Raw genomic sequence first — 21,049 nt, 5'->3', positions numbered from 1 at the left:
GTGGCGATGAGGGCAGGTGTGAGCCAGGGGAGCGCCACCTCGCAGACCCCCAGCCCGTCCTCCGACCAGCCCCGGCCGCGCCCGTGCCCCTACCGGGCCCGTGGCCTCACCGTACAGCCCCTGGGGCCCGCGCTGTCCGGTGGCGGGGTCGGGCGCCGTCCACATGAGCAGGGGCTCCTGCGCTTCCCGGGGGAAGGCGGGGTCGGGGCCCGACGCCAGCTGTCCGCCGGAGAAGCTCCGCAGGGCGTCGCTCCAGGAGTGCGAGGAGCCATAGATGGCGCTGCCGTCCAGCCAGCCCGTCACCTCGTTGACCTGCGAAGGCACCGAGCAGGTGAGCGGGGTTGGGTAGTCGAGGCAGGTAAGGAAGGGCCAGGGCCAGGCGGGTGTCCGTGGGTGGAGAATGCGAGCCTCTCCCCACCGGACGCTGCCAGACCGGAGCCCAGAGCCCCACCTGCCTCGGATCCAGCTCCTGCCCTGCCGCCTGCCTAGACTCACCAGGTCCCGAGGGTTGCTGGGGCTCTGTCCGGTGTTGGGGTCCCAGCGGCTCCTCTGGAACGGCAGCACCACGTCCCCGCGCCGGTCCGGGTCGAACACGGGGTCACCGGGCGGGATGTGGATGTTGAGGAACTCGGCGGGGCAGCCTGGTCTCTCCACACTCACCAGATCCGAGAGCACGTGGTAGCCTTCCGGCAATGGGGGAGAGCGTGCTAAGGTCAGCTAAGGCCACTCTCCTTTCTTCCCCAAGTATTTAGTCTCCCCACCTCCAGCCCCAAGATTCAAAAGATTAAACAGCCTTTATGGGCAAGTTCCAGCCTTGACCTCACCCATCCCGTCCCAATACTTTGTTACACCCTGGTCCAAACTGTTTTCATTGCCAGTTTGGCCTCCTCCTTGGTAACTGGGAGGTGCCCAGTGAGTGTGCCTAGGCTCTCAGGCTGGCAGCATGGGCCGGGAGCAGCCTGCTCAGAGGCCCTGCCTGCTTCAGTGGCACAGTGGACACTGGGAGCAAGTGCGGGCACCTGAATTGCCAGCAGGAGCCTGGCATTCCTGCTGGGAGCCAACAAACAAGCACGGGACTCAAAGGGTCCTACCACCCCATTTCCACACCCTTTCAGACCTCCTACCAAAATAAGAACCCTGCCCTGAGCCTGTCCTAGAAGCCAGAAGCAGAGTGAGAACAGCATCCCACCAAGAGTCTTTACCAGGTTATTTTCATGCTCCTGCATCTACCCACAGCCCCATCAACAGCCCAGGGCAGATTTATACCTCTGCCAATCAGACTTTCTCCCTCTGCTCCCACTCCTACCCCACCCCATAGCCTGCCCCTCTGTCTCTTTGACCCTCCAGCACTTAACTCCCTCACTCCCTGAGTCCCCCCTAGCTGACCCCATGGGCCTCCCTTTACTACAGGTTGAGGCCCTTACCAAAGAAGACCCCCAGCACCGTGCGGTTTTGCAGGGAAGCCTGCCCTGCAGGGCCCCTCATGGCAGTGTTGCTGAGGTCTCGGGTGTTGGGCAGGTAGGGTTCTCCCAAGGGCTGGTACACACCATCTGCATAGGTGGCTGGGACCAGGCGCTGCAGCCGATAGCCTGGGGTTGGAGGGTGGGGACAAGGACCATCCTCAGAGGGGCTCCTTGACCTCCTCTCCCTCAGGCTTCCTCCACACCACAAACTGTAAAACCTTAGGAATGAACGAGCCTTTGCTGGTGCCTGCCAGCCCTTGCCCCTTGGTGGTAGGTACCACCCTGACCCTGGGGCTCTGTATCCACTTGGTTCTTACCTACCTTTGCTGCCCCATCTGTGCTCCATGAGGTTGTTGTACCATCCATCAAATCGTTGTACCTCCCACGAAATAGGGTTCTGAGCTCCTGTATGAGGTTGGAGGGAAGGTGAGGTTGGAGGGAAGGGGCAGCCGGGCAAGTCAGTACATGAGAGGAAGGGTAGGTCTGCAGGATATGCATCCTGTGAGCCTGGTACTTGGGTCAGCAGAGAGTGGATACCCAGCACAGATGTGGGAGGTAAGGTACAGAGGGAGATAATCAGAGCAAAATGATATCCATATCCAAGCCTAATCTTTAAGCTCTTGGTGGAAGGGGGGAGGCAGGGGGGGCTGGGGGGCTATGGCAGGGAGCACTAAAGGATTGTAGCCAGGTAGCCAGGTGCAGTGTCCTGACAAATGGCCCCAGAGAGAAAGAGGAAGCAGAAGGAGAATGGTGGCAATGCTGGAGGGGATGCAGGAGACTTCCACTGCCCTCACAACTCAGCTCCCTGGGGGACACAGCAGGACAGAAGCCATTCCAAGCCTTAAAACATCATACAGAGCAAGAGCCAGCCACCCCCCAAAAGTCATCCACTCTTTCACTGGGGAAGGACATGTCATTCTGTGATTCATCTCCAGGCAGGGGCAGTATGGAGAGGGACAGTATGGAAAGGGGTTTGGCCTTCTGCTGAGCGGAGCCCAGGGAAAGGATGTAGGCCACAGAGCTGTGGTTTTGATCTTTTTCCCAGTTTCTTGGGTGGGATCAGGGACTGACGGTCATGTGGATAACCTCACCCCTCCCCCTCTGTGGTGGCATCATGTCCCCCATATAATTCTTCCTCTTGACCCTATGGTACCTCAAAAAAAAATGAGGGCTTGGAAGGGAGAACTTCCCTACTGAGGGAAGAACTCAGGTAATGGGGAAAGAGGGAAGGATCCAGAATCAGAAATATAGCAGGAGTCCTTCTGGTCAGTAGATCATATGACTAGCCAGATTCCTTTCCCCAAACTAGGAGGCTACAGGGCTGATTATCCCTCCCTCCTCACCTCAGAGAACAGAGCAAAGAAAAGGACTTTCACCGGCCAGCGAGAGACCCATTCCTCTGATTGTCTCCCCACTTAGATGAAGGACAAGATCTCAGAACTACCCTCCTGACTCATACCCGACACACTCACACACACACACACACACACACACACACAGAGAGAAGGAGGTCAGAGATGAAAATGACTCAGGCTCTGATATTTGAGCAAAGAATTGAGGGCAGCAGAATGAGTGACCCCAAAATATGCCATTTTGGCATGTGGATTATTTTGAGCTGAAGGCAGTCAAGACACAGTAGACTCAAGAAAAAAAAAACTACCTTTCCCTTAACCACCTAAAAAAAATTAGATTGGGTGTCTGGCCCATAAAAAAGGCTAATACCAAAGATAACTTTTTATCAGTATGGCAAGGCAAACATCTAACTAAACGTCTGCTCTTTTCATTGTGCTGTGAATTTCCCTCCTTCCCTTTGAAGCCCTAGGTCCCTATCCCAGTCCTCAGCTTAAAATCGCAAAGAAGCCTCAACTACCCAATTTGCCCTTGGATCTCCTGTTTTTATGGTGCTCTCATATGCATGAATTTAAATTTGTTTTTCTCCTGTTAATCTAATCTGTTTTATGTCAATTTAATTATTAGATCAGCCAAAGAACCTAGAAGGGAAGAAGGGGGAAATTTTCCACCCCTACAAAATCCAACTAAGAATCCAGACTTGGGGCAGAAGTAGGGTGGCCATATACATGTGATCTCTAAAATAAGATAAACTGGCCCTGACCGATATGGCTTAGTTGGTTGGGCATAGTCTCACAAAGTGAAAGGTCACTGGTTCAATTCCCAGTCAGGGCCTGGGTTGTGGAACCATCCAGGTTGGGGCATGCACGAGAAGCAACAAATCCTGTTTCTCTTTCACATCAACATTTCTCTCCCTCTCTTTTTCCCTCCCTTCTTCTCTTTCTAAAAATGGATAAATAAGGTTTATAGAGAAGGCTGCAAGGAATGCAAATGGGAGCAGCTTTGGCAAGGGAGAAGCTGCAGGGGCCTTCTTACCATCCTATGCTTCCAGCTAGGACAAATTATTCCACAAATTTTCCTTGTTCCCTGTTCTTGCATCCCCTGATGATCAGGGACTTGTTCTTTTTAACCTAACTGTGGCACCTTAAGTCCACTTCCCTTCTCAGAGACCCAGACTGCAGGGAATGGCCTCAGATACTAGTAAGAGACTGTTCAGAGCCGAAGGTAACAACATGAAACTTTGTGGGTTGTATTTTTTTAAATCATATTGTTTTAAAACATTGGCGACTTTCCTTGGGGGAAGTCAGCTTTCAGTCCAATCTAATCCCAAGACCCTTTTAATTTCTTGTATGTCTAATCAATCTTTTCCTATTTGGAGTCAGGGCTTCTTACTTCATGAAGAAAGAAAGAAGATAGGGAGGTGTGCTTCAGTGGATTGAGCACCAGCCTGCTCCAGAAGATTGCTGGTTCTATTCCTGGTCAGGGTATATTGCCTGGGTTGCTGTCCAGATCTCCAGTTGGGGGTTGCAAGAGGCAACCAATCAGTGTATTTCTTGCACATTGATGTTTCTCTCCCTCTCTCCCTCCCTTCCCATCTCTCTAAAATAAATAAATAAAATATTTTTTTAAAAACCTTTATTTAAAAAAAGAAAGAAAACAGGGGAGAGAAAAAGGGCCCCCAGACTGTAAGTAATGAAACAGGAAGTGCTGACACAGCAGTCAAAGTCTCCCTAATTCTGTGTATTGGGGAAACATTTTATTCCATTATCCATTCATCTAGTCAGTAAGCCAGAAGTAAGCACCTACTTTGGGCAGGTTATTGTGTTAGCTAGAGATTAGGGATAGAGATGAATGTGATACAGCTTCTGTCCTTGGGAAAGCCCAGAAGATGCTGGGTTTCTCTGCTCCTAGCCATGGTTCTCCCCCAATCTGTACTCACCTGTAACCGTCCACGGCCCAACCAGGAGAGTCCATGCCAGAGCCAAGCAGAAGCCCATGATGAAAATAGAGAATACTATAAAATGGAGACCCTAGAAAAAGACAGAGCACAGAGAGAATGAGCCCCAGCCGTTGAGGAAAGTCATGTCAGAGCCTCTGAATCAAGGTCCTTGTTAACCAAGGCATAGGGCTGGGCCAAGGCACAGTGGGTAGCAAAGAGAAGGAGACTCCCTCCCTCCCAAGACTCTTCCATTTATGCAACAAATACTTGATGAGCATTCGCTATGTAGTGGGCACAGACCTTCGCACTGGAGATTAAGTGATGAACAAAGCAAACAGAAATCCCAACCTTTCAGGCTGGATTTTACTGCCTCAGATTAATTGCAAAACCTTGTTTTGACCCAGCATACTGCAGTGTGTGTTCCTTGGACAGAACCTTGCTTGGAGGCTAGGACCCTGGCTGAGTCCAGGATATGATGTTGCTGCCAGTTCACTGTGTAGATTTGAGGCACTTAGTGGGTCTGGACCTTGGTTTCCTTTTCCAGCTATGGGAGTAAACATGTCTGAACTCTCTACCTCTTAGCATGGTTGCCAGAGTCAAATGTGAGATTGAAAAATGGCAGGTGTTATGTAAGAGTGATATAGAGAGGGTGGGCTAGAGCTTGACTCCTTTGAGTCCACTCAGAAGGTTTCCTGTGTGTAATACCAACTTCCTGCTCTCATTTCCTAGGCCAATAAGTCACCGAGGGACAACAGGGAAACAGAGGCAGCAGGGGACTCAGGTAGGAACTTTTGAGTGGCATAGGTAGTGCTCAAGGCCAGTGAAGACCTCCTAAAGGCAAAGTGGAGATTGGAGGTGGATTGGGCCTGGGGAACTATATAGTGAAGGAAGGGAGAACTCATGCAAAACCTCATCTTTAGCCAAATCCTCAAGGCTCCTGGACAGGTTGTCTAATCTCACAGGAGGGAATCCAGAGGGTGACCTCATTCCCACTTTCCATCTCCTGTTAAACAAATGAAAAAACATAGGCCCTGTCATAACTCAAAAGCTTACTGTTCTACCCACTCCATCCCAGAGACTGTTCAGATGCCAGCCTTTGATAGTTTGTGGAGAGTAGGGCTCTGGATGGTTGAAGCCATAAGGCTGGGCATGCTTACATGGGCACAGTGGTCCTTGCCTGATCTAGGATGTCCTGCCCCTTCCCCCCTACTACTCTGACTTCTGGATTTTTGGTGCCAGACACCAATGTACCATTCAACCCATAAAAGCATGCAGTGAGCCTTCAGGTCAGGCTGTGGGGACAACCTGAAGGATAAGATGGACATGCTTAATAACCACTCCTTGTGAGTGGGCAGCCACATGACTTACACTGCGACATTGGCTCAGTAACTTCTCAACAACCTTGAAAGGAAGGCAGTAAACCTCAGGAAAGGGCAGTAAAGCCCCAAGCAGTGGCAGAACCAAAGAGAGAATACAGGCCTGCCTCATTCTTGATCCACATGGCAACTTTGCCAGCCATGTGGTCCTAGAGTGGTGGGGAAAAGATGAGTCAAAGCCCTGGAAGTTCCAAGGGAGAACTGAAGAGGAAAGCCCCAAATTCCCTCCCTGGCATCATGCGCTGGTGCCAGGCTCCAGAGAGATTCGCCTAAGCTCAAGCCCACCAGGCCACCCAACCCCCCAAACCAAACTATCCAGTCTCCTGAAACCTTGGTAGGGTGGAGGATAGGCCCTAACAGGGCCCACTGTAGCCTCAGGCAAAGAACAGAGGTGCAGGAGGGTCAGGTTGAAGTCCCCTTCCTTCAGAAATGTGGTGGAGCTGGGGCGCGCTCTGCCGCAGTCTTGCCGCTGGAGCTCCCCGGACCCTGACCCCCGCCCGAGCGCCCAGATCCGCCGGCCAGGAGAAGCCCTCTGGGATCTGACCTGCGCCTGCGGTGTCCCCTGAGCAGGGACTGCAGCTTGACTCTCGCGTGGCTCCAAGTTGGGCCCCGACGCCCGCTCTAGTCCGGTTCCCTCTCCAGCTCTGTGCCGAGTCGAGTCGGGCGGGGCTGGGGGGTGAAGAAGAGATGGCGCGCCCCAGTTCTTCGGCAGGGCGGGGCAGAGTGGGGCGGGATAGAAACCGGAACTCCGGGGACCGGGTGAAGTGCTCCAAAGGGGACCGGGACTCGAAAGGTGAGACACCACGTGCTCCCAGGACTCAGATAGAGGGAATGTCCTGTCCGTGACTAGGGCTCGGCTAGTTCTGCCATGTGGATGGCGAACAGGACAAGTCCACTTCTACGGGTCTGCTGGGGCTGGGAGAGGGAGGAAGACAGAGAGGGTTCAGAGGGACAGAGAGGCGTTCCCCAAATTCTCTCCACACCGTTGGTTCTGGGCTCTAAGACCAACAGGATCCATCAACGCCCGAAGACCTGGCCAGGCGTCCAAGGAAGGCACCCATCTTCAGACCCTGCTGGAGTCTGTGCTAACCGCATCTCCCGCTGCCCCGCGCCCAGTAGCGCTCACAGTGAGATCTCGAAGGTCTCACCGCGACCGTGCCCCGCCCCGACCCTGGACTGCATCGCTAGGTTTGCGCTGGAGCCGCCTGGGGTGCTGGGCATGGGGGTGGGGGAGAAGGAGGAGTCGGAGGAATGGCTGCAGAGAGCGCTGGCACCCATCCCTTTTCTGTGCCAGGCTGGTGTGGGACAGCGCCGGGGAGCCTGGAGTGCGGTCTGAGAAGGTTGAGGGTAACTTAGAGTGGGAAGTGGGGAAGCATCCCCGACCCTGTTTCTCTGGTCATAGCCTGGTCCTTAAGTGGATAAGAAGAGTGGGGGATGGAAGGGGGCCCCGCCGATTGAAAGGGTGCGCGCTCTGGTGACAGACAGAACGTCCTGACCGTGTGCTTCTCTGATTCCACCCCCGAGAGCGTCGCGTGTGAGGTTCCACAAAGAGGAGGCCAGCTGCTCGAGTTGCCACTCACGGATTGTTAAGAAGAAGCAAACAAAGGTAGGGAACCCTGGTCCCCTGTGAGTGGTGGGAATGTGGCTGTAGGGGTCGATGGAGTCCGGGTGGGTTTGGAGGGGACCTTGAAGTGCCGCCCTCGTCCAGGCGCCTAGGAGCGCACTTCTGTCCACCCTGATCAAAACAAATCTTCAGAGAGAAAGTTTGGTAAGAAACTAAGAGGAGGCCAGAAAAACCTCATAATGTCATAAATGCCACAAGGCTTACGGACATCGAATCCTTATCTGGAGTCTCATCCTTTGGTTTGCATGATTCAACACCCCTGGGATCCTTACCTACATTAGACCTTACTGGGGATTTTTGCCTCAGCTTACTTTTCAGATCTTGTTCTGATTCTCCACTTAATTTTTCCTTTAGTGCAACAATACACATACGCATGCCCACACATGTTCTTGAGGAGGAGAGGTTGGGACAGCAGTTTCTGGCAGTCTCCTTAGACAGCCAGGTCTGTAAACTTTTAATGGAATCAACTCCAACCAGAGAAATAAACCAATCACATTCTAGTAACTGTATATCACCAATCAGAGCTCTTGGCAACTCCAGGCACGTGACCCGCCTTCCCTTTGTAGAGAGGATTAATAGTCCTTACTCTGTAGGTTCCAGAGATAGGAGAGGTGGGCAGGAGACTTCAGGAAGAAATTCCTGTCAAGCTATAAGAGAGGCCACAGAGCAGTAAGAAAGAGCATAAGAACTTTAGATGCTAAAGACTGTAGCTTGTACTAGGATAAATTTTCTTAACGATTGGAGCTATTTCTTGCCCACCCCTCATACATACACAGGAACCCACTTCATCCTCTGGTAGGTGGGATTGGATAACTGTGTCTGGAATACAACTGAGTATGAGAAAAGCTTCAGTATTTTAAGGGACTTCAGAAAGGGAAAAGGTGTTCCTCATCTCTGCAGGTCAGGTGATAAAGGAGGACCGCAAAGTATGAGTGAGGATTGGCCTCCCCCAGTTTTGTCACAGGGGCCTCTGATGCAGGGTTTCTGTATCTAGATGTCTATGTTACTAAGAACTCCTTTCTGGTGCCTGTATTTCTGTTTCTAAGAACTTGCAGGTGTATGTCTGATAGTATCTTGTGCTTATTAATATAAATATACATTGTGTATATACACCAGTCACGGTGGTGAGCTCAGGGAGAAGTGGGTCAAGTGAAGACTGGCATGAGATTTTTATCAGATAAGAAGAAATTCTACTGTCAGACTCTCCTTGGCAAACTAGGGAGGAAGATGTTCCTTTGGGAAACTAAGCTTCATAGGAAAAGGAGGATTGCTGGATGTGGGAACTTTTCATTTTAGTCCCATCTCTTCATACAGGAGGCCTGTTGGCTTAATAATTAAAATCAAATTAAGATCAGGGTCATGAAAAATTAATTTTAAACCAGGCAATGTAGATTAAGGAAGACCCAATTCATTAAATTGAACAAGAAGAAATTAATCAAGGCAAATTTTATTCACCAACTGTCCTTTTGTTTTAGTTATCTTTAATAAATATTTTGGAGAATTGGAAATAAGTTAGTATTGTTCTTCTGAACTTAAGATACAGAAAGCCTTTTGTTAGTGTTTCTTTGAAGCACTGTGCTAATAGAAATGAGCCATTCTTGTAAAATATGTTATAAACTCCCTTTCAAATATATGCAGGAATAATGCTACTATGTGACCCTGATCAAAATATATTTCATCATTATTATTTGTTTATATTGCAAAATTTGTTTTTTAAAGGTCCAGAATGTAACAACTATTCTTACTATTAGCAAACTTGCTTTATCTTTCTATCTTACTAACCAAGATAGTCTACATTTCATATCCTTTTAAAATATATATAGCATTCTATCAAAATTGTAATGGCTTCAGTCTAGGTGTCATAAATTGAAAATTCTTAGACAAATAAACATATGGTTTAAAATAAATATCACTATCACATATTTTACAAAATAATCGAACCCACAAATTCTTACTCATTTTCAGCTGGAGTTAAAATGTATGTTTCAAATTCAATTAAACATGAGCATTCATGCTTTGGAGAATCCAACTATTTGAAGAGACTTTCTGAAAATTTTGTGAAAACATTAAAAATTAACCATGCCCACATGCCTCCCTCATTGTAGCCTTATCCCTTTCTTCCCAGTCCTTAGCCTTGTATTGGTGATAACTCAAGTTAATGTTGAATGAGAGGATAGTATAAGGCAATGAGGGAGCATAGCTCCCTCTTGTGTTCCAAATAGAAGATGCTACCTGCAGAGAGAGGAACCCATTCACATACTCATTCGGATCCCCAGGCTGATTAGTATACCTACGTGATGGAGATGCAAAGATGGAAAGACAAAGTCCCTGCCCTTAAGGAGATTCGAAGCTAATGAGGAGAGAGGTGTTCAAACAATTAGACTATAATGTTATTATTGGGATCATGGAGATATGTTCAAAATGCAATCAGAACATTAGAAGTGGGAACATCCACGTAGACGGATGACATCAGAGGAAATCTCACAGAGGAGTTAACACAAACTGAGACTATGCCAAGAAGGTAAAAGCATTCTAGGCAGAGGAAATGCCGTATAGCTTGAAGGCTTGAAAGAGCACATCAGATTCACGGAGAGGCCAGTAGTTCAATGTGGCTAGAGATTAGGCTGACTGAAAGGTGGAGATGGAAGGGTAAGTGGGGCCAGATCACAAAGGACTTTCTATGTGATTGTGAAAAGATTAGATTTTACCCAGAGCAAAAAAAAATAATAATAAATTATATTTCCTTGTTAGAAAAATTGTCCTGACACCAAGCAAATCAGAATAAGACTGAATTAGGGCAGAGGCAGTAGGGAAGGAAATGAAATGCATGGATGGTTTTAAGAAATATTTCAGAAGATGTTCCAAGTCCCTGGCATATTTGATTGATAGGATGGTGATGCCACCAAAGAAACAAACAAAAAAAAAAAAATTAAAAGCAGAAAAGAGACTATGAATTCAGTTTGGGACCTGTTAAACTTGAAGCATCCATGGAACATCCAAGTGAAAAGCCCAAGGGGTGGTAATCGACCCTTTTGTGTTTGGAGCCCAGACAGGAGATCAACCTAGAGACATAAATTTGAGCAACATATGCTATGGGAATGAATGAGCTTGCCCAGAGAATCAGGAAGAGTGCTAAAATAAGAGCGTGAAGACAGAATCCTGGAGAGCATAAACATTTAAGAGGGAGAAAGAACTAGCAAAGGATGTCATAAAGGTCCAAGGAGGAAATGTTTGAAGAAAGAAGGAATGGCCCACAGAGTCAAATACTATGGAGAGGTCAACAAAGATGAAAGTAGAAACTCCTCTTTAGATTTAGTACTTGAGGACCTAAAGGAGAAATTTGGGCTGGGGAGAAGCCAGACTGTGATGAGTGCAGGAGAGAAGGCAGTGGAAATGAACCAACAGAGACTATGCTTCCAAAATACCTGGCTGTAAAAGGGCGAGAATGGGATAAGATGGTAGCTAGAGGGGACCCAGAAGGTCAAGGACGAGAGTCCTTTTTCTTTGTGTTCTTCAGATGGGAGGCATTGAAGCACATCCTTGAGAGAAGGAGCCAGCAGAGGAAGAGAAGCTGCAAAGTCGCAGGGAGCAAGGGGGATAACTGGTGAGAAAGGTGGTGGGGAAGGCAGGCAGGACTGGTGACAGAGCTCGGATGGAAAAGAGATGCTCATTTCTCTGGGATGGGAGAGTTGACAGGTTAAGCAAAAAGCAAAAGTTTATGTTAAAACCATGATGTAGAGGCTATGTGACTTCCCCAAAAGACAGGATTAAAAGTTAAAACTGCCTCTCTGTCTCTCTGCCTGATATCGTGATACCTCAGGGAGAGCACAAGGAGATGATCAGCCTCGAAGGGGGAACAGCTGGGGGCTAAATGTTTTGTTAGGAGAATCACAGTATTTAGAACCAGAAGACACCTGAAGATCATCATATCCAATTGCAGATAAGGAAACCAAGAACCAAGTTTCATGTCATTTGCCTTCCCAATGTTAAATTAGTTGATGAAGAACTGGAACCAGACCCAGAACTGATTTCAGCCCAGTTCTCTTCAAGAAGGATTGGAGATCAATGGAGTAATAAAATGCCCCTTCCTTCCCAACCTGGTAGCTTCCATTTATTGATATTATTCTGTTCCAGGCACTATTCTTAGCAGTTTACAGTCACAGTCTCACTTTATACTCACAATGACCCTATGAGATAAACATTATTATCATCCCCATTTTTAAACAAAACTCTCTACAAGAAGCAGAGGCAGAAATCAAACACAGAGCTACTTAACTCTGAAGATTATTCTTTCACTATATCACTGAACAAGACACTACCTGGTCAGACTATAAATTATGGAACCTCCTAGGCAAACCCAGGCCCGGTATAGATCACACTCAGGGAAATGAGCAGAGCTGGGATCATTGATTGTAAGATGCATTTTTTGGTCACATTTTGATGTCTCTGAAATTGAGATGTATCTTACCAAGAATGGCTGTCATGGTTAAATGTGTAGTTTTCTTTCTTTCTCCTTCCTTCCTTCCTTCCTTCCTTCCTTCCTTCCTTCCTTCCTTCCTCTCTCTTGTACATAAAATAATAGCATGTTTTTTAATCCATTCTGTCTGGATTTAACAAAGCACAAGTTTTGGTACCATTTCCCAGTATCCCATCTGCAAATGGACAAACTAGAATCAATCTAGCTCTGAGATCAGGGGACAGGCAGAGAATCGCTGAGCCAGTGTTTGTGCTGGAATAAGGCCTGGGAATTTAAGTCAAGGTGGGTCGATGATGTGTGCGTGCGGTAAAAGTACTTCTGGCCCCAGAGCTGTGCCTGGTGGAGGGCAGGTGCTCCTTCAGTGCTTATTGAGGTGAACTTAATTCAGCTCAGTTGTTCTGGAGTTGCCAGAGCAGGAGCCAGGTGCTTGAGAAGGTTGGACACACCAGTGCGGGCAGTGCAAGGTCTGGAAATATGTTGCTATATACTTAGCAGAGCTGTCTGGCCTTTGTTCCTTTGGGGACTGAGGAGGAAAGTCAATCTTCCTGTAATCCGTACTATCTTTTATCCTTATGCTTTCACTTGATGTTAAATATAGCTCTTTTTATGTTCTGTCTGCTTGTACTGGAGGCCTGAGGGAGATTAAAAAAAAAAAAAAGAATTATATTTCTTAAGACAGTCCCAAAGGAAGCAGACAAGCCTCAAGAGTAGCGGTGGCACTGATTTAGGGGTCCTGGAGGTTAGGAAGGGAACATGGGGCAACAGAGACTGATTGCCAAGACCCTCATTCTCTCATAGCCAAAGCTCAGGAAGATGGATGGTTGAGGTGCAGTGTATTGGCAGGAACGTGGAATCTGGTGAGCTCCAGAGAAGAAGGACCTGATCGGGTTTATTCTCAGCACCAAGAACAGTGCCTGGAATGGAGGGCACTCAATAAATGTCTGTTGTTATTGTACAGCACTCACCTCCCCTGTACAACCCCACCAACATGGCTGCTTTTGGATATACATTCCCATTCTATGCTGGCCACAAGCCAACCTTCCCAATGGACACCACCTTGGCCATCATCATCACCATCTTTCTGACTGCACTTGTCACTTTCATCATCATCCTGCCCGGCATTCGGGGCAAAATGGTAAGAAACAAACCTAGCCCTGGAGACCCCAGCCCCTTGAAGTGAGGGGGCCAGATTCTCTCACTACAGCCAGACTCAGTAAAGAGACTGCTGTCCTGAGAAAGCAACACTCAACCCCTAGCAGAGATCTCCCCCACTTATTGGTTCAGCGGATGATTACTGAGCACCTATTATGTGCCAAGCACTCTGATCTCAATTGACCGAATGACCCCAAGTCTGGAAATAGGAAGGGTGGACTTGGAAGGAAGGTGCTCCTTCCTAAACCCACCCACCCTGTTATGGCTCAGAGGCTGTTCTGGCTGCTGCGGGTGGTGACCAGCTTATTCATCGGGGCTGTGATCCTGGGTGAGTGTGAAGCACAGTATAGTCTTGGGCAGTGCCTCCAATCCCATCTGGCCCTCTCAGCATCCCATCTGGCCTTTCCTTGTTTCACCACAGTAGCCTCTGCTTCAGCGTGGGCTTTCAGACGCTGCCCACATACCTCCTTCATTGTAGCCTATCCCTTCACTTTTACCCTTGCCCAGAGGGGTGTGGGCCCTGGGAAACCCTCCTGGATGCATCTCTCCAACTTTCCTCACATTTTTATTCAGAGGCAAGTGGATCAAAATGAATGTTTGTGGGGAGAGGGCCTTTGGAGACTGGAGGGAGGAAAGGGGTGGGGCTGCTTGCTTTGCTTTGAGAATTAGGCAAATAGGAGAGATGGAAAGTCTCTAAGTTGACACTGTGCTTGCCCAGCACGTTATTACTTCAATGATTTCCTCCCCCGGCTTCATGAGTAGCTCTCCCTAAATGGGAAGAGGAAGGAAGGGGAGGAGTAAGAGGAGTATGACAGAGGGAAATCATTGATTCATTCCACACATTTTTGGCAAACCAACCATAATCCAGAGCCTAGGCTAGTTAATGGATATACAATTATGAGAAAACAGACATGGTCCCCTTTTAGCTTTCCCTCTGACTAACCCAGCAATGCCCAGAACTCCCTGAGTTCCCGTGTGTCCAACTCCCCAACCCAGCTGTGAATTTCAGTACTGAGTGGTCTATGGGCCAGGTCAGCACCAGCTCGTCATACAAGGCTTTCAGTTCCCAGTGGATCAGCGCTGATGTTGGGCTCCAGGTTGGGCTGAGAGGAGTCAATATCACGCTCACAGGTGAGGAAGTGCTCTTACTGATGACAAGGAGGAAAACTCTGCTCTGTGACTTTGGGATCTAGTTTGGTATGATCTAAAGAGTAATGGGATAGAGGGATGGTAGGAGGGGGAATTTCCAGGCCTTGGAAGCTGCCTTCTCTCCACTGAGACCAGCTCCTGTCCCTCTACCCATTGTGGTGAGCCTCTTACCCAGGTAAATGCCTTTGGGTCCCTACTGAGCACAGCTGCCCCATTTCCCAGGGACCCCAGTGCAGCAGCTGAATGAGACCATCAATTACAATGAGGAGTTTACCTGGCACCTAGGCAAGAACTATGCTGAGGAGTATGCAAGAGCGCTGCAGAAGGGGCTGCCAGACCCTGTGCTCTACCTGGCTGAGAAGTTCACCCCGACCAGCCCATGTGGCCTGCATGGCCAGTACCGCCTGGCAGGACACTACACCTCAGCCATTCTATGGTGAGGATGGGATGGAGGCCCTGTTAGCCCAGACCCTGGAACTGGAGTTCTAGCCATCTCTCCTCCACTCATGTGGGGATCCCGGTGGAACAGACTGGCACCAGTCACCACAATACTTGGTTGGGAAGAGGCAGAAATCCCTACCTCACATCTTTGGGATGTCCTTGGGTCCCTGAACCTACACCTGGGGCCCTCCAGGTAGAGGTGCCTGGGCCAGCCTTCACTGGGTCCTGGCTCTCTAGGGTGGCATTCCTCTGCTGGCTGCTGGCCAACGTGATGCTGTCCATGCCTGTGCTGGTCTACGGGGGGCACATGCTGCTGGCTACAGGCATCTTCCAGCTGTTGGGACTCCTCTTCTTCTCCACGGCCACGTCACTCACCCCACCCTGTCCTCTGCGCCTGGGCACTGCTATGCTGCATATTTACCATGGGCCTGCCTTCTGGATCACACTGACCACAGGTGAGGCCCAGTCCTGAAGACAGCACTGGAGAGCTCAGGGCCAGGGAGGGAGGGTCAGGGACCATCATGTTGGTGGGCTTGAGGGTCTCGGGGCCAAGATGCCTTTCCCCTCTTTAAAGTCCCATGTCTCTTATATTCCTCATCTCTGGGTTTTCTCTCCACAGTTCCACCTCCCCTCTCTCCAGGTATATGCCTCCTCCCCTGTGTCTTCTCTCTTTCTTTGTCATGCTCCTCATCTGCTAACTCTCTCTTCACCCAACTCTATCCCAAATCTTCCAACTCATGTTCCCCTCCCACTTCCCCTGAACACTCTTCTTTGTGTCCTTCATTGCTAGAACCCTTCTCTGTCCCTGCCTTTCCTAGCATTAAAGTGTCCTGTAGTTTTAATGTCCTCTCCTGGCCCACTGCGTCTGTCCCTCATGCCCTTTCCCGTGCCTCCTCCTTTGTGCCCTGCTCTTCCCCAAGGGTTTTACTGTTTTTAGATTCTCCCTCTCTCTCTTTCCCCTGAGATAAAATTGAAAGAGCATTGGGCTTAGAGCCCAAAACACACAACCACCTCTCTGAGTCCATTGCCTTGAAGCAGGGACACCAAATCTGTTCTGATGCTCTTGGGAGCAAATGTCCTTAGGAGGGTGTCACCATCACTAAGCAAGACACCTACTGCCTAATTTCCAGGACTGCTTTGTGTGCTGCTGGGCCTGGCCATGGTGGTAGCCCACAGGATGCGGCCCCACAGACTGAAGGCTTTCTTCAATCAGAGTGTGGGGGAGAACCCTGGGCTGGACTGGAAACCTGAGGAAGGGGGACTCCTGAGCACTCGTTATCGGTCCACAGCTGAGAGTCCTGAGCCCCAGGACATTCCTCTGTCAGAGGCTTCCTCCAAGGCATGCTGTAAGGAGGAGCACCCCAGAGTGCCTGATCGTGCCCTATGATGTTCCTCTCCCTGGTGGCTACCCAGATTTCCGGTCTGGCTCCAGATCTCCTTTGAGTCCCATAAAACCACCAGAACTGCCCACAGGATGGGTTGTTTCAGCCCTCCAGCCCTGGTCTGTAGGTGCAGTAGAAAAAGGAGACTCCCTATCCATGTTAAACAAAACAAGACCTAAGGTGCTGTACAGATGCTGGGGCTGCCCATAAACCTTGTCACATGGCAAGACCAAATGTTTCCACAAGTAACCTTGCCTTTCTTTGATGCTTTGCCTCTTTGATTGCCATTCATTGAAACCCAGCTTCACCCACATAATGACGTGTGGGTGGGTGGGTGGGTGGGGGAGTTACAGTGTAATTCTGTGATCCCCCTTATCCTGTACACCTCTTGTTTTCCTTTTTCCCTGGGACCCTTTTGTTCTTCCTTTACTTTCTCAGCTTGTGTGACCTCTTGGTACAATGAAAGACAGCACTCCAAGGAAGAAGAAACCAAACTTCTTACCCAAGGTCTAATATGAATGAACTGTGCCCATTCTCTTTGAGCTTCAGTTCTCAAATTTGCCAAATAAAATTGCAGGACTTGCCAAAGGACCTTAAAAAAAAAAATCCCAGGATTTACATTTTTATGACTGCTGACATCTACTGTGGGCCTCAGACACCATTCCATAGTGAATAAACTCCAAAATGCCATTGCATCCTAACTCACTGAGACGGGCCAGCAGAGGGGGATCCCAGTGGGTGGGTCAGAGGGAGGGGTCAGCTGCCTGGTCACTGTGCCCTACCGTCCAATCCACCTGGGGCGGCTCAGGAAGCTGCTGGCTCCGCTCAGTTCCCCTCTGGGATCACTAGAGGGCGCACCTCTCCCAGAACTTTTCCAGGGTTATTTTGGATTCTCCAGGGAATCCGGTTTCATGCCATGGCAGAGAAAGAGAATGTTGTATGGCTACCTCCAGACCAGCAAAGTCTCCAAAGAGCACGTATCCCCCAAGATCCTGGGGAAGCCACGGAAATTAACGGAAGAAAAAGTTTTTTAAAAAAAAGGAAAAAAATTTATTTACAGCTCACTGTGGGAGACTCCAGGGTGAACGGCACACGTCTGAGGCCGCCCACCTTTCCCTGGGCTCCCACAGCGCAGCGCCCCTCCCTGAGCTCTCCTGGTTCAGGTCGGGCGGGCACTGCTCCCGGACTGCAGGGAACCGAGGCGGAGGAGGAGTCCAAGGTTGAGATCCCTTTACAGGTTAGTACTCATCGTTAAGTCCGAGGCCCCGAAATGCTTGTGTACTGGGTTGCTGAAGTTGAGAGGCAAGCCCCTTCTCGTCTGGTTACCGCAGTTCTTGACGCTTTGGTCCAAGAAGGTTCGAAGAGCGCTGGGACGAGTATAGTGGAGACTAACCACCGCAGCTCCGAGGAGGAGGCACAGGACACCTGTGGCAGCGGGGACACAAGGAAAGGGGGCAGTCAGGGCTCCCGAACAGAAAACAGCCTGCCCCCTGCAGATATTGGAGTCCCCCTTCCCCCTCATGTTACACCCCCCACACACACACACACAGGCAGAAGAAAGACCTTTAGTATATGGATTACAAGATACAAGGGTTCACGTGCTAACTGGTCAAGATACCAACCCTTCTGTAAGAAAGGCATAACAGTGCCTGCTGCCACAAATTATCCAGAGGGGCAAATTAGTACTATCGGTGAACTCACTTTGTAAACTGGAAAGCCGCACCCGTATAGGTCCCATCCCTATCCCTAGCCTCCCGGGCCCACCACTGGGTCCTCACCTATAGCCAGCGTGACCCAAAAGGCGGCACCATAGTGACTGGTGAGCGCGGAGGAGCCGAAGCGGAGCGGGCAGAGCGGTGCACTGGAGATGGAGGCGAAGGCCAAGACCGAGAAGAGCGAGAATGCGCCGGTGGCCAGGAGTGCCAGACCTCCATAAAGCGGGACTGGCATGGAGAGCAGCGCGTTGGAGAGGAGCCAGAGGCAGAACGCCACCCTGCAGGGAGACCAGCCCCACTGTGAGCCAGCTTCTCCCGGCCCACCCAGGCTCCCACAGCCTCGCCTCCTCAAAGTCCCCACCCCAGAACAAGCGCCCGGGTTAGGGTAGCGGAGTGCAGAAGCAACCGCCAAAGGGTGTAGCCGGTTTCCAGCCATTGTCGAGTCTCTCTGATAACGAGGGTCTGTGTGGACCTCATGACCTTCTGACCCCCAGGGCGGGTGGTCACACTCTCCCGAGTGTATTGGGCTGTAACAGCAGCTTACATCTTTTCAGTACACACACACAGACACAGACACACACACACACACACACACACACAGTGCTTTCCCTGCAGCACTCACCATAGAGTGGCTGAAGCGTAGTGTCCGGCTAGGCGGTACTGGCGGTAGAGCCCGCAAGGACTGCTCGGAGCGAACTTCTCTGCCAAGTAGAGAACTGGATCCGGCAGTCCCTTCTCCAGCGCCGCCGTGTACTCTTCCGCATAGTTCTCACCCAGGCGCCAACTGAATCGCTCATTGTAATCGATGGTCTCGTTCAGCTGCTGCACGGGGATCCCTGCGGAGGGGCGGCGAGTCATCAGGCTGCGTAGAGCCCGCGACCAGGTTACTAAGTAGATCAGGTAGTAGTGAAGACTCGAGAGAAATGGGTTTGGCAATGGTTGGGGAAAATACAAATTCACTAAAACCACAAGTTGTTTGAACCTGTGAAATCTGAGTTCCTGCAGCTGCCCCTGCCACACGCCCCCCACCCTAGAACCTGCCTATCCCAGAACTTCACTTTGCTCAGTCCCCTTACCTGTGAGTGTAATATTAATTCCCTCTAGGCCCACGTGCAGACCGATGTGGGCTCGGACGCGAGCTGCACTGAAGGCCTTGTAGGATGTGTTGGTGCTCACTCTGCTGACTGACCATTCTGCACTGAAGTGCACAGCTGTGGGGAAGAGGCACATGGTGGGGGGAGGTAGGGAAAGGATTGGAGAGAGAGAATTGTGAGAGTGCTGATGGAAGGTGGGACACTGAAGAGAAATGGAGGCGGAGGCTTAGGGGTCCAATGTGGTATGTATATGGTAAGGACAGGAGAGAGGGCACTAGAAACAGCTGGAGAATGGAGAGGGGGAGATGGAAACCAACCCCAGTTCTCCACTTTCCCAGGTGCCCTCTGCCAGCCTCCTTCCTCAACCCAGGAATCCTCCCCATCTGATGCACCATACACTCACCCACGATTTCTGCGCCTATGAACAGACTGAGGAGAACTCTCACCAACCAGAACCAGCGCTGCAGGAACAGACACCAGGTCAGGCCTGGGTACAGCTCAACCAGAGTCCCCAAGATCTCCCTTCACCCCACACCACCTGGATATTTAGTGCTCCTGCAACTGCCCTCTCTTGACCCACACCCTTTTCCCAGTTACATTCCTGGCATTTTAAGGCTGAAGTCGGGCTTGCTTTTTGTGCAAGTCCCTCGGAGCTGCTGGCATTTCTGATGTTTTCTGGCCATGAGCTTGTACCTCTCCAACCCCATTTTCCAGTGCCCCCTGCAACTGGGCTATCTCTCTCTGCCTGGTGCTCTCCCACAACCTTCACTCCCCCCAGCTATGTTCCACCTTCTGCTCAGGTCACTGCTCTGGTAAGGCTCAGTGAGTACAGAAGTGCTAAGCAGGCAGGGGGTCACCTCCCCCAAGAGATAGAGGCCCTGGTTTGGTGGCCAAGTAGAGGAGGAGGGAAGAAAGCCTCTCTAGGTGCTTCAGCTTCCCAGGAATCCAAGATTCTGGGAGGAGCGGTCCTTCTAGACTTGAAAACAGGCAACTTAGGTTCTGAGAGATGGCAGAATCTAAGGGAAAATACTCAGTTTGCTACAACTTTGAATCCTATGCTGAAGCATCTGAGGTTTTAGTATGGGGGCACCCATATACATGCATCTCAACCCAGCACACAGGAGAAACACAGCAGTCTGAGCTGCTAGTTTCTGTCCTTTTTGCCCAAAGATCATTACCTAGAGAACTGGATGGGAGTGGTGCTGCCATCCTGGGGAGAGGCAGGAGTCCCAGCTGGACATGAAAACTAGAATCAGCCCCAGGATTACTGGACCAGTTATCTATTCTCTGAGGCAGCCTCCTAATGATTCTAGCTGGGTCAGTCTCTAAGGTGTCTTGAATCAGACCTCTCCTTGTCCTTAGGAGGATGCTTGCTGTGCTAGACTTCTGGGTCTGCTCCACCTACGCTCATCTGACTGTTCTGGATCCTTCAGGGACACGCTGTCCATCCATGGTGCCCTCCATCCCCAGACTCGAGGTTCTAGCTCCCCCTTACCGAGTGGCCACGAATCCCGGGAAAGATGAGCAAGAAGCTGGCAGCCAAGGCCAAAAACACCACAATGACAATGAGCAGAGGGGCGCTGAAGCCGGCGGCATGTCGCGACTGGGGATAGAAATTCAGCTCGCCATTCCAGAGAGTCATGCTGTAGCACAGCAGAGCGATGCCCTTCGACTGGCAGGCAAGTGGCTTCGGAGCCCAGGTCCCACTTCTCTTTACCGCCACCCCACCGGCAGAGAGCTAGGGCACGACCCAAAGGGCTGGCCAAGTCTGAGCCCCTCAGCTCACCCCTAAAGAAAAGCAGCCGCTGGCTACCCTCAAGCTCTCTGGGTTCGTCTAGGAGGAGTCAGGCGGGGAGGTGAAATTATTTCTCACTGTGGGCAGGTACC

General features: G+C 50.3%; 3 protein-coding genes across 13 annotated transcripts in view; 1 reads left to right on the top strand and 2 right to left on the bottom strand.

Moving 5' to 3' along the window:
- Nucleotides 1-6,791, bottom strand: part of DUOX1 (dual oxidase 1) — a 32,516-nt gene extending 25,725 nt beyond the window's left edge. The window contains exons 1-6 of the mRNA XM_090270547.1: nucleotides 6,673-6,791; nucleotides 4,753-4,843; nucleotides 1,785-1,868; nucleotides 1,425-1,589; nucleotides 496-683; nucleotides 111-312 (exon numbers count right to left, since the gene is read on the bottom strand). Of these exons, the coding sequence (XP_090126673.1) occupies nucleotides 111-312; nucleotides 496-683; nucleotides 1,425-1,589; nucleotides 1,785-1,868; nucleotides 4,753-4,810 (697 nt within the window). The 5' untranslated portion in view covers nucleotides 4,811-4,843; nucleotides 6,673-6,791. The remainder of the gene's footprint in view (nucleotides 1-110; nucleotides 313-495; nucleotides 684-1,424; nucleotides 1,590-1,784; nucleotides 1,869-4,752; nucleotides 4,844-6,672) is intronic.
- DUOXA1 (dual oxidase maturation factor 1) lies at nucleotides 273-16,591 on the top strand. Of its 11 annotated transcripts, none has more exons than XM_090270538.1 (10): nucleotides 273-331; nucleotides 5,482-5,533; nucleotides 7,132-7,316; nucleotides 7,423-7,729; nucleotides 13,187-13,364; nucleotides 13,652-13,709; nucleotides 14,378-14,512; nucleotides 14,753-14,966; nucleotides 15,209-15,426; nucleotides 16,102-16,591. In XM_090270538.1, exons 5-10 carry the CDS (start codon nucleotides 13,218-13,220, stop codon nucleotides 16,356-16,358), a joined length of 1,029 nt encoding a protein of 342 aa, XP_090126664.1. In that variant the 5' UTR covers nucleotides 273-331; nucleotides 5,482-5,533; nucleotides 7,132-7,316; nucleotides 7,423-7,729; nucleotides 13,187-13,217; the 3' UTR covers nucleotides 16,359-16,591. The 11 variants fall into 11 exon arrangements, with proteins under 11 accessions (XP_090126664.1, XP_090126667.1, XP_090126665.1 ...); XM_090270541.1 differs by lacking the exons at nucleotides 273-331; nucleotides 5,482-5,533 and adding an exon at nucleotides 6,856-6,921 and having other exon boundaries at nucleotides 7,423-7,475; nucleotides 7,653-7,729; XM_090270539.1 differs by lacking the exons at nucleotides 273-331; nucleotides 5,482-5,533 and adding an exon at nucleotides 6,856-6,921 and having other exon boundaries at nucleotides 7,423-7,475; nucleotides 7,614-7,729.
- A 794-nt stretch (nucleotides 16,592-17,385) lies between these two features.
- Nucleotides 17,386-20,874, bottom strand: DUOXA2 (dual oxidase maturation factor 2). The gene is made up of 6 exons (XM_090270546.1): nucleotides 20,658-20,874; nucleotides 19,566-19,623; nucleotides 19,145-19,279; nucleotides 18,691-18,904; nucleotides 18,132-18,346; nucleotides 17,386-17,778 (listed from the first exon to the last, which is right to left on the bottom strand). Exons 1-6 carry the CDS (start codon nucleotides 20,802-20,804, stop codon nucleotides 17,585-17,587), a joined length of 963 nt encoding a protein of 320 aa, XP_090126672.1. The 5' UTR covers nucleotides 20,805-20,874; the 3' UTR covers nucleotides 17,386-17,584.
- Between the last annotated feature and the right edge of the window lie 175 nt (nucleotides 20,875-21,049).

This window comes from Furipterus horrens, unplaced genomic scaffold, assembly GCF_987537825.1.
Source record: "Furipterus horrens unplaced genomic scaffold, mFurHor1.1.pri manual_scaffold_3, whole genome shotgun sequence".
In the NCBI taxonomy this organism is placed as follows: Eukaryota; Metazoa; Chordata; class Mammalia; order Chiroptera; family Furipteridae; genus Furipterus; species Furipterus horrens.
Note: the sequence above shows the minus strand (reverse complement) of the source record. Positions and strands in the feature narration are given on the sequence as shown.

Excerpts from the sequence above, each read along its gene's own strand:
- DUOXA2 (XM_090270546.1), bottom strand. The coding sequence starts at position 20,804 with ATGACTCTCTGGAATGGCGAGCTGAATTTCTATCCCCAGTCGCGACAT. Across the intron at positions 18,905-19,144 it reads AATTAATATTACACTCACAG|GGATCCCCGTGCAGCAGCTG; the intron begins GTAAGGGGACTG and ends GCCCCTCCGCAG. Across the intron at positions 17,779-18,131 it reads TTGGGTCACGCTGGCTATAG|GTGTCCTGTGCCTCCTCCTC; the intron begins GTGAGGACCCAG and ends CCGCTGCCACAG.
- DUOXA1 (XM_090270534.1), top strand. The coding sequence starts at position 11,208 with ATGGTAGCTAGAGGGGACCCAGAAGGTCAAGGACGAGAGTCCTTTTTC. Across the intron at positions 13,710-14,390 it reads CATCGGGGCTGTGATCCTGG|TACTGAGTGGTCTATGGGCC; the intron begins GTGAGTGTGAAG and ends TGTGAATTTCAG. Across the intron at positions 14,967-15,208 it reads TACACCTCAGCCATTCTATG|GGTGGCATTCCTCTGCTGGC; the intron begins GTGAGGATGGGA and ends CTGGCTCTCTAG.